General features: G+C 34.1%; 1 protein-coding gene across 1 annotated transcript in view; it reads left to right on the top strand.

Annotated features, from left to right (window-relative positions):
- Positions 1-12,012, top strand: part of LOC107571641 (protein jagunal homolog 1-B-like) — a 39,983-nt gene that overhangs the window by 15,213 nt on the left and 12,758 nt on the right. Inside the window, exons 10-15 of the mRNA XM_016257974.1 lie at positions 1,115-1,264; positions 1,570-1,682; positions 3,093-3,421; positions 3,846-3,927; positions 5,418-5,576; positions 5,818-5,977. Of these exons, the coding sequence (XP_016113460.1) occupies positions 1,115-1,264; positions 1,570-1,682; positions 3,093-3,421; positions 3,846-3,927; positions 5,418-5,576; positions 5,818-5,977 (993 nt within the window). The remainder of the gene's footprint in view (positions 1-1,114; positions 1,265-1,569; positions 1,683-3,092; positions 3,422-3,845; positions 3,928-5,417; positions 5,577-5,817; positions 5,978-12,012) is intronic.

The raw sequence follows: 12,012 nt of genomic DNA, 5'->3' as shown, positions 1-12,012 counted from the left end.
TGTGACAAACATGCAAAAAAATAAGAAATCAGGAAGGGGGCCAACACTTTTTCACACCACTGTATATATATATATATGTATATATACACACACACACAATGCACTTAGTTATTTATTTCTATTTATTAGTTAGTTAGTTAGTTAGTTAGCTAGTTAGTTAGTTTATTAGTCTATTTATTAGTCTTAGTTGTTTATTTATTTCTATTTATTTATATATATATATATATATATATATATATATATATATATTATTATTCTGATTTTATTACATTTAGAGTAAGTGGCGAATAGTGGATAATACTGTAGCCTATATAATGCATCTATTGACGGAATAAGGTTGCGCTGCTGAAGTGAGGCCTCTCCAGGAGAAATCAAAACGCGCAACACTAAGAAACTCAGCATCCTGAGGTAAAAATTCTAAATGGAATTTTTGTTATTTAAAATACAGTTAGTTAGGCAACATCACACAACGTTTTCACCATTACGAATGTTTAATAGTTATATAAACAGTTCACTAAGCAAATACAATAATTTTAGGTCACTTACATTTTAAGCAGAACACAGCGCACCTCACAGCAAACAGCCGATTCATTGATGATTGATTCCGTGTTTTGAACGAATCGGTTGAGTCAAAGTTTCATTATCCCATGCATAAACATCTGATGAATCTGCCGTTTGAACAAATCGTTTGAATGAACGACGCAATGACTCACTCGTTAAACGCTCACTACTGGCTCTGGCGTTTTAATTTCGTTGAAAAGTATGATTTCCAACATTATTTCTTGTTTGTATATTCAGAAATATTTAAAATAATCTCATAATATTATTTAATGCCGTTGTATTTTTCAGTGTACATGATTTAATTTGATAACGTATAGATAATCACATTATTATAATTGAATTTATAGATCAAAAATGTAAGAATTTGAAATGAAAGTATTTATGAGATTAGTGGGAAAATGCCCTCTATAAAGGTAAAAAATGCCCTTCGATAAAATATAAATCGATACCTCGATACCATACAGCCCCCCCCACATAACAGATCCCAATTTAACCCCTGTATGTATATATATATATATATATATATATATATATTGTGTCTTTATGTTTCTAGAATACATCCGGCTCAGCATCTTATGACTTTGCATGTGTGTTTTGGGACTACACTCACAGAGACTGGAGAACAGAGGGCTGCGTCAAAATACGCGATCCTAATGGAGTGCACTGTGAATGTAACCACACCACCAACTTTGCAGTTCTTGTGGTTCGTTTATCATACATGTTTTAAGCTAGTGAGCTGCCTAGATAGACAGCATAATGGAACATAATTTCCTATAGAAACTCTCTATATATGCAGTAAATAATTTTCCTTGCATAAAGGGCACAGGAAACACGACTCGTAACTGATTTCAAGAGAATCTGTCGTTAGCATGATGCTAAGCTAACTTCATTTGTTATGTTAGCTTACCTAATGTGGTAGTTAGTAAAAATACACAGAGCACTTTAATGTTTGGTAAATGTAGGTGAACTGTATATATATTTATTATCGAGATTTCTCTCTCTTTTTAGAGCTTTAGAGCAGACTACACTTATTCTGAAGCGTTAAACTGGATCAGCATTGTGGGATGCAGTCTGTCTATTGTGGGTTTGGTTCTCACCGCAGTTTATCAAATTAAGACCAGGTAAATGCACTGGATACATTTAAGAATAAATTGACCTTTACTGTACTGTACCATAGTAAACTAATTCTGTCATTGTACAGTATACTGTGATTTAGGGCTGCACAATTAATCAAATTTCTAATCGCAATTACAATTACAGATGCCACAATTACATAATCGTTCAAAGCGGCAATTAATCGTTAGTCCACTTATGGTATTCTACGTGCTTAAGATGTGTTTTTTTTTCTTCCATTGTTTTCATTTAGTTTTTGTGTAACATTGTAATATCATGCATATTTTTTACTTTTTAATTTAAAGAAGAAACCAATCCAATGTATAGTTGACATTTGAGGCTTAATACTATAGAAAAGCAATAAAAGTTTTTCAGTTTGAGTGTTTTCAGCTTGTTTATTTTCATATAAAAATAAGGCATGCAGTTCCTTCAAACAGTGGCATAATGCTATTCAAAACATAATTTAATGCAAATTGTGATCATCGTAATTAATAATCACAATTACAATTTCAAGGGAATAATTGACCATTATGATTTTGGTCATAATCGTGCAGCCCTACTTTGATTTCATACTATTGAATGAACCATATTCATATGTTGCAATATTTAGGGTATTTTCGTCTACTTTAAAGAATACCATGGTATTACCATGCTACACTGAGGAAAATAAGCCTTTCTTAATCAGTATTTTTTTGTCTTATTTTCCAGTAAAAATATTGAAACATTCTTAATCACAGTAAATGTATTTAGAAACAAAATTGCACATTTGTTTACATAGAATATATTGAAATAATTAAAGTTCTCCATACTTTATTTATTTATATTTTTAAACATTATTCTAGCAATTTTTAGTGATATGTGTGCTTAAAAAACATATTTTGCCAATAGTGTAAGATAAAATTAAATTATAAAATTCAAATTCATTCTTTATTTTATTTTAATTTTAGGGATATCTGATATATTAGGACCATATCTATTTTAGATAATTTAACGTTCATTCTTTAAAAATGCTATTTTACAACACTGTTAAATGTAATCTTTAGCAAATCAATGAATGTTAATGTTTCATATGTACATTCAGTGTTGTGATGCTTAAATCTACCTGTTTTTAATTTATTTGGACAAAATAGTATAGAATTTTAATATTGTTCATGTGTCGGTTATTCACCATCAAAAGCAAATAATTATCAGCATACTGCCCAGAATTTATTATCGGTGCATCTATAATATTTTTTACTGGAAAACAAGACAAAAATACTGATATTTTGCAACATTTATTGCAGATCATGTATTTCTATTTTATCATGTCCACCAAATAGTAATTCTATAGAACTGGTTTGTGGAACAGTCAAAATGAAAGTGTATTTATTATTATTTTTTTTTATTTCTCTTGATTTATTTTTTCATAAACTCTACAGGAAACAGAGAGGAGCCAACTCCACTGTGCTCTTGGTGAACATCTGTTTGTGCATGACCACCTACTACCTGCTCTTCATTTTTGGGATCAACAACCCGGTCCAGAGCTCAAAGGCATCTGTTTCAGAGCAGAACGTTATTCCTTCTTCAGATTTGCAGGAGAAAGTCGATCAGGGTCCTTGTACAGCAATCACGGCTCTTTTGCAGTACTTCCTGCTGGCCACGTTTGCCTGGAACATCCTGTATGCGGCTCATGTGTTTTTCCTCATTCGAAATGCCCTCAGCGGTCCACCTCGAGCTTTCCGCACCATCGCCATGACAGTCGGCTGGGGTACATTTAAACACACTGATATTAAAAGTCATGACAGTTTGATTCTGTTTGCATGCATAGTTTATATTTAATAGTAAAATTCTGACTGATACTGATTTCATGTTATTGTATGTTAATATAAAAATTCTATACTATTTAGTTAATATACTACTATAACAGTAAATAAACGATCATTTTAAATGCTATTTGTGAATTTAGGCTTCACTACATTATAAAGTACAATATGGAAATGGATATTCTTTTTGAGATTAGCTGAAGATGACATTTAACTGTTATTCATTTATTGTTATTATTAAAGATTAACTTTTAAGTGAGCAAAAGTAGCCTAATCTCAAGATATAAAATGAGAAAGGAGCATGAGGATAATCATATCATATTTATAATAATCATTCTGAAAAATCACATTCATATATAATATGTCTAGGTCTGCCTGCTGTTATTGTCGGCATCTCGCTGTCCACCACCTACAGCTTTAGGAATCCTTTAGGTTATCGACAAGAGGAGTTGTAAGTGAAAAATCGCTTATATCGCTTTATCCACCTTATATTTCACCGCGGAAGTAAGATATTTGCTGTGAATGTGCAAGACTTCCACTTCTTTAGCCACTAGAGTTAAATAACTAGAAGAATAACATTCAGTAAATGGGAAACACTCTTCCCAGATAGCACACGTACATCTGCAAGATGTCTGTTAAAGATCTTTACAGGGGTCATATGATGCGATTTAAATTTTTCCTTTCTCTTTGGAGTGTTACAAGCTCTTGGTGCATAAAGAAGATCTGTAAAGTTGCAAAGACCAAAGTCTCAAATCCAAAGAGATATTCTTTATAAAAGTTAAGAGTCAACCACACCCTCCTAAAACGGCTCGTTCTAACACGCCCCCACATGTCTACATCACTGTGTGGGAAGATTTGCATAACGCCGCCCAAATGTTCACACAAATAAAGAAGGCGTAACTTTTATTCTCGCTGTTGCCGCCGCTGCATGTTGTGGAGTCGCTGTGTGTTTCGTTGTGAAAGCAAAACTACTTTGTTTGGCCTTCCAAAAGAGGACACGACTAGAAATCAGTGGTTAAGTTGTATTTACAACACTGTTCCAGAACAGTTCAACCCAAATATTCAGATGTGTGCTGCGCATTTTATGGAGGATGAGGACTGTTTCCTGAACCAGTAGCCTACACTGCGTCTGTGGCACAAAGGCTGTTTCTATAAAGTGGGGCAGTTCCAACTTTGCAAGGACAGGCTGGCGCTTCTAACTCACAGCCTGTAAGTACCTTTTTTATAATTAAATAATTTGCCAATGATGATTCAAACGCGAGTTTTGAGCAGTGTAGAATCATAAACATCTTAAAGACATTTTCTAAACGTCTATATGACATCTGTACCAGTAGCCTACACTGCGTCTGTGGCACAAAGGCTGTTTCTATAAAGTGGGGCAGTTCCAACTTTGCAAGGACAGGCTGGCGCTTCTAACTCACAGCCTGTAAGTACCTTTTTTATAATTAAATAATTTGCCAATGATGATTCAAACGCGAGTTTTGAGCAGTGTAGAATCATAAACATCTTAAAGACATTTTCTAAATGTCTATATGACATCTGATAGGAAACGTCCTATAGATGTATTGCAGATGAGCAAACACTCTAAAAAATACATCTTGCAGATGTAAATTAAGATAGACGTCTGTACATGATGTACGTGTGCTATCAGGGTTTACACTGCAAACCTACAAACCATAGTGTTTATGATTACAAAAATAAATTAAAATAATATGAATGCACATCAGTTTAAAACATCAAGCAGCATAATGGACTGTTTTTGTACTTTTACACAAACAGTTTTTGACACCGGAAGCTCACATTAAGGTTACAAATGTGGTTCTCCCACACAAAAAATATAGCGTTTTATTTGTAGTATTGGGTGCAAACAAACTATTTTTAATGTAGAACATTACTTACGCATTCCCCAGTATTTCTCGTTCTTTATTTCTCTTGTTGTAGCTGTTGGCTGGCGTCTCTGGACAAGGCGGGAAGGTTTGATCCAAAGCGGCCGATGTTGTGGGGTTTCTTGCTCCCTCTAGCAGTCATGTTGTGTTTTAACACATCTCTGCTGGTCTACTTCTCTCAAACCATCTGCTGTGCGAATCCCAACCTCAAGAGGTACGTAACTGAACAGTGACCGAATGGTCCATGTTTAAAACAAAGTTCAAGGTTAATGTAAACTTAATTGATGCTGTTAATAACATTCCTTTACTACAATATAATCAGTTTTGGTTTGAAAATAGTGTGAATTCTTTCATGTGACCAGTATCTGAGGTGTAATTCTCAGAGTTGCAACATTTGCAGTTCTGTAATAGTTAATATTTTCTATATTAATTTAATGTTCATTTTGGTTCTTTAGCTCACGAGGGACACCTATGAAGAAGAAGATTTTGAGTAGTTTCTCTCTGGCTGTGGTGCTCGGCTTGTCCTGGATCGTTGGTTACTTTGTGCTCATCACTCATGACAAAACACTTTACATCATTCTCAGTGTGGTCTTCTGTCTCTGCAACACGACACAGGTGCGTTAATACACTATACTTATTATTATTTTGGATAAACTGACACTAGGATGGTATTTCATGTTCAGAAAAGATTTTTGTTAGATTTATTCAAGCTGATGTTATAAGATATTATGAATATCTCTGTCTTGCATTGATTGGTGACTGACCACTACATTTTCTGTCCTTCAAAGGGTGTTCAGATTTTCATTTTATTCACACTGCAGTCTATTCTAAGGGCAAGGACTCGATATAAACTGGATTCTAAGACTGAATCAAAGGGGGAGCCTTAAAAATAATGGACACAAAAAGAGGACAACAGACAATATCATATACAACTCTTTTATTATTATATTTATTTTAATTTAAACTACTGTAATTTTTGGTGATAGAAAACTATTTGTCTGGTGACATTTATTTTAATTCAATTTAATATCAAATGCATAGTCTCATACTGTACAAGTAAAGTTGTTGATTTTACAATGCAGACAGTTCTTTAACCATTACTTTAGTCTTCAATTTTTATTGGACTTGCTTTAGAACAAATTATGGATTTAAATTTACTTTGTAGTCATAAAAACATGATCTGGAAATGTAAGTGGTTTGTTTGTTTTATTTATTCTTTATGGCTCTCGAGGTTCAGAAAATGTGAAACAACACATACTGTAACTATAGTTTAAAGTAAGGATGCACCAATACCACTTTTTCCAGTACTCGCACGATACCGATACTTTGATTTTTGCTACTTGCCGATACCGAGTACCGATACCAATATTTTTTTATTGCATTTGTAAATTTTTTTAAATATTGGGTACAGAAACCAAAAGAGTATGTATAATGTTAGTTGGTTAACTTAATTTATCAAATAGATACAGTCAAGCCAAAATTTATTCTGACACCTTCAACATTTCTCACATTATCACAGTTTATTCACTATAGTTTAGAAAATGGTAATAAAATATGACAAGAACTCAAGAGTTAAACTGTGTCAGAACAAATTCAGCTTGATAATGTTAGATAACTTTGATAGAAAGGTATGTTATAGATTACAATCAACCGAAAATTAGACAGCTGTTAGTATGACAGTATTTACACAACTATCAATACTTAGTCGGGCAACCCTTAGCCTCAATGACAGCCTGTAGTCTCCTGGGCATGCTGTCACCCAGCTTCATGCAAACCTCAACTTCAGTTTTTTTCCCAGACTCGGTCTGAATAATTTTTGGTCCCAAATTTGTATCAATTTTACTGGTAGTCCCCTGTATGAAGAATTTTTTTGGTATGATTTGTCACAGTTTACTTTATTTTGCTATCCTCACTTACATAAATGAACGATAGTGTCCTGCACCCACTAGTAAAAAAATATATATGAATAATTGTATACTCTGAATAATTTTTGGTTTGACTGTATATCCTTCGGTTATTTTCACACTTAATTATGCTCATTAAAATGTATTTTACAAGTTTTTGTTACTTTCACTGTTCATTTTTTTTGCTCTGTGGTACATCATCTTTAATTTAATAGCACTAGAGCTGCTCCATTGCAGCGGTTTAGTACTGTAATCACGCGCTTTGCTGTAATAATGCAGGGAACCACTCGTTATAAATCTCCTAACTGTGATATTTTCAGAAATAGAAGTCGCGTTTTTTCATCTGAAACGTGCTGCGATTTATATTCCAAAGCCACTCATATAATGCAGAAACACTCATGAAGCAAGCAAAACACGCGCAACGCCTGCACGTATTTGTACTGGTGCAGAATAGTACAGCCTAGCGCATTTCACACAGGCTGCCAGATTCACTTTCGCCAGAAAGTCGTGTATGCCTAAGGTTGAAATTAAATGATGTTTCTAGTGAATGCCCCTATAAATGGTATTATTTTTATGATATAGTTTTAATCCAAATGATGCGTGTGCTAAGTGAGTGAAAATCAAAGATCACACAACAGAAGTGCGCTCTCTCTCTCTCTGTCTCCCTACCGTTAAGTAACTTGTGCATTGTTTTACTTATTGTTTTTGACATATCCGCCCGAACTACAAACTTTCCAGTGATGTCTGTGAGAAAGATATATTCACTCGACAAGCTCGCGCATCTGCGCCACCACGTGCTCAATCCACTCAGCGTGCTTTGTTTATCATCTCGCGCAAATCAGCTATACAGGCGTTAACACTGAATGTATAACGTTATATTCATTGCATACATATACTTCGTAGTAGACATCCTTAACTCCATTCTGCTGTCTGTTGTTCTGTTGTCTGTGTTTCTTTGTCTGAATATGGCGCTTAACACATGCTGTGTGGTATCGGCGTTTGGTATCGGGGCATTTTAACGAGTACGAGTACAGGAGCTCAGTATCGGTGCATCCCTAGTTTAAAGTAATGTTTGTTATATATGAACACATTGTCATGGGTAGGTTCCACAAAAGGCAAGTTGAAGATCCAATCTAATCTAAGATCTAACAGTATTTTTTAAAAGAAAACTAAAGTCTGCCACAAGTAAGTCGCAGACGAACAACACAGGTGTAACAGGATAAGCCAACCCCAACAATGACGTCAGCGCCACTGATTAATTGATTTATTAATAAATGAATAAAAATAAAAACATCAATCATTCATTTAATCAATAAATCAATAAATAGATAAATAAATAATAGGTTTGCATTTTAATCATTGATTAATAGGTTTGTGCTGATTAATCATTGTTTAACACACATTAATCACAGCACATTAAATATGTTTATCAACATCAACAAGCCTCTGACAAAAATACCAGCATTACCTAGGAAACACTAAAAAGTGCATACTGCTGTTGCTCGCGCCATGGAGCGTTGTTAAAGTCACAGCTGAACCCTGTTTCACAGACGGCACTTTGATTTCAGACAGCCAGTGATTTTTAAAATAAAAAAATCAGTTGGAGAGCTAGGTAAATATGACCTGGGGGGCATCAATTAACTCGCTCTGCCATAAATAATTGATTGTAGCCTATTCTTTTTTATTACTATTTCTCGTAATCGCTGCGGTATGCTTCCCTAACATGTCAAATTTCAACACAGCGGGCTCCGGTCAGAAGTCTGTGGGATTCCCTGCACGTTGAAAAATTACGCCATAGGGGTACCCAGTGCATTAAAAAATGACGCCAAGGGATCCTGACCAAGCGTCCATATGTGACGAGTTGGGAGTGAGAACGTGTTGACCCCAAACATTGACAAGATCCTTAACAAGCCAGGTGTATAAAGTACCTGGACCCGTAAAAAGGACAGTTCACCCAAAAATGTTAAACTTGTCATCATTTATTCACTCTCATGCTGTTCCAAACCTGTATCAGCACATCATCACAACAATCATGTTGAAAACCGAACAGTTGCTGGTATAGCCACTGAATTACATAGTGTTTTTTTTCTTCCATATGGAAGGCAATGGCTACCAGCAACTGTTTGGTTATCAACATTCATCAAAATATCTTCTTTTGTGTTCAACAGAAGAAAGAAGCAGACAAAAGCAGGAATAACAAATCCTAAACTCTAAAACAAAGAGCCATTTCAGCATAAAAAGGTTCTTCAGGATGATATGGTAAATAAAAACTGTTACTGCATATAAAGAAGCATTTTTTTAGAGTGTAGGAAACCAGGAACAAGGAACAAGGAACTCAGAACAAGATGAAAATTATCTCAAGATAAAAGACCATGAACACAGGTGACTGCTGTAAATCTTGAATTGCAGCTGTAAATGAAACATCATAAAAAAAAAAGAAAAACATCCAAGATATGCAGGGGTTGGACAAAATAATGTGAACACATGGGAAATAAGCAATAGTTTATTATTAAGGTGTTTTACCACTTTTTACCGCATTTGCCTTTAGTACAGATTTCAACCTTCTTAATTAATTAATAGATTAATACAACTTCTGAATAGTTTCTATTTGAATGTTGTCTATACAATAAAAGGATCTGCCAGTTGCTTTAGCAAAATTCTCTGTAAAACTGTCCACAGTGGTTTGATAATATTAAAGCTAGGGGATTTGTCTGGCCAGGGCAGATGTTGAGTTTCATTTTGGTGCTCCAATTGTCCAGGTTTTATGATCACGACACCTTTTCTGCATTTTAGCACTGTGATTCAAGTTTTAGCAGTTGCAGATCTTATATGGATGTTGTCTTCGTTAGGTTCTCTGCGGTCAGTTTTTGTGGAAGCATTATCTTTCAGGCGGATATTGAGGTTTTTCTGTCACTTTACTGCAGTAGTTCTTTGTTGGTTGGACTTGCTCCTTCCTGGTGTTCAGTGGTCCCTTTCATTCACTTTCAGTTTTTAGACGCTTTTCTTTTCTGCAGATGAAGTCTTGTCATGCTTTGTCATAATGTTCTTAAAACACCAAACAATTGGGCTGTTAAGGTTACAGGTAAAAAAAAAATATATATATATAAAATAGCAGCTTTTTTTCCCACTGTATCCTACAAAATTGTATTAATCCCATTACAATGGGTGTCACATTATTTTGTCTAGCCTCTGTATGTGCTGTGTGAATAACACAGAGTAATATGCAATATACTATTATTGTGCAGTGCTGTTATCTTTTTAGTTTCTCATTAACATTAGTTTGATTGTAAATGGATGGCTGTTTTCTGATGTACTGATGGACTTCCCACTCTAGCAATGATCCAGCCCTGCCTCTGCTTTATAAACCAGACAGGAACAAGAGTTAGTTAGTAGTTAGTTTTATAAATGTCATATCCAATACGTGTGAAATGGACTGCTCTCTGCTGCTCTTAATCTTTACCTCAGGTAAGGTGTAAAATTTTGGTGTAGGATTCATTTTGATTATTTTTCGCTCAGAAACTGCTAGTAACTTTCTCAAATAGTTACAAAGAAACTGAAATAAACTTTAAAAAAATAAAATAAAATTTTGAAGTAGAAAATGGTATTTTCTTCAAAAATGTTTTCCAACAGTAAAGCAACATGTGAATAAAGTTTGAGTATATTAATGATAATTAATAATCAGGTTATTTTAAACAATAATTTGTCATTATTATGTAAAAATGGTCAGGTTATTGTTTACTACTACGCACAACAGTACCACAAGATACTTCCTGTGTTTTGTTTCTCTCTTTCCCATACAATTGCATTTACTATCTGCCATATAAACATAATATGGGGAAAAAAATTGCAACAATTTTTTACAAATCTTTGTAAAATATCAATAAACATTTATTTAACATACGTAAGTTTCTTACTGAAGGTAGTTTTTGATCTCAGTTTTTAGTGGTTATTGAAAATGAGACAAATTTGCTATTATTTTAATCTTCAATATGTCATTTAACAGTTGAGATATTTCTTTCATGCTTTTTAAACTAGCAGAAGTCATAAACTGGGTTTAAAATCCAGCACAATGAAGAATGTCAATATCAACATTTTAGGTGTTTTTTTTTAATTAGATCAAATAGCATTTTAAGCTGTTATATGGGCTTCTTACAACACAATGTCATATTTTCTTTCCATTCTTTATGGGAAAAAGTATATACTGTATTCATGAAATAAAACCACATATTTGTACTATACGTGTGAAATTAATGTGGAAAAAAGAAATACTCTGAACCCAGAAGTGGATTTACACAAACTGCGAAAGTCAATAAGTAATATGCTCAATTTATATAGCGCCTTTCCCAAGCTCAAGGACGCTCTACAAGGTACACCAAAGCAGCAAATATTGATTACAAAGAAACAATTTCATTGGACATTTGCCCAATTCAGTTACAAATAATGCAGTTGCATATAACACAGATTATGTAGTAAAGACAGAAATAGAAAACAAAACAAACAAATACACAATGTAAATTAGGGATAGTGTTGATTAAACAAATACGTTTTAAGCTTTGATTTGAATTCAATGAAAGAGGTGACTGTTCTGAGTGCCAGAGGAAGTGAATTCCAAAGTTTGGGTGCAGTAACAGAGAAGGACCTGCCGCCCATTGAAGATAGGCAGAACCTAGGTACACAAAGAAGACTGGGGTGTGCGAGAAGGTATATAAGAAGAAAGTAGGTCGGAAAGATAGGAGGGAGCAAGAC

This window comes from Sinocyclocheilus grahami, unplaced genomic scaffold (genome assembly GCF_001515645.1).
Source record: "Sinocyclocheilus grahami isolate Dianchi unplaced genomic scaffold, SAMN03320097.WGS_v1.1 scaffold1624.1, whole genome shotgun sequence".
NCBI classification, from domain to species: Eukaryota; Metazoa; Chordata; class Actinopteri; order Cypriniformes; family Cyprinidae; genus Sinocyclocheilus; species Sinocyclocheilus grahami.
This window is presented reverse-complemented; position numbering and strand designations above follow the sequence as displayed.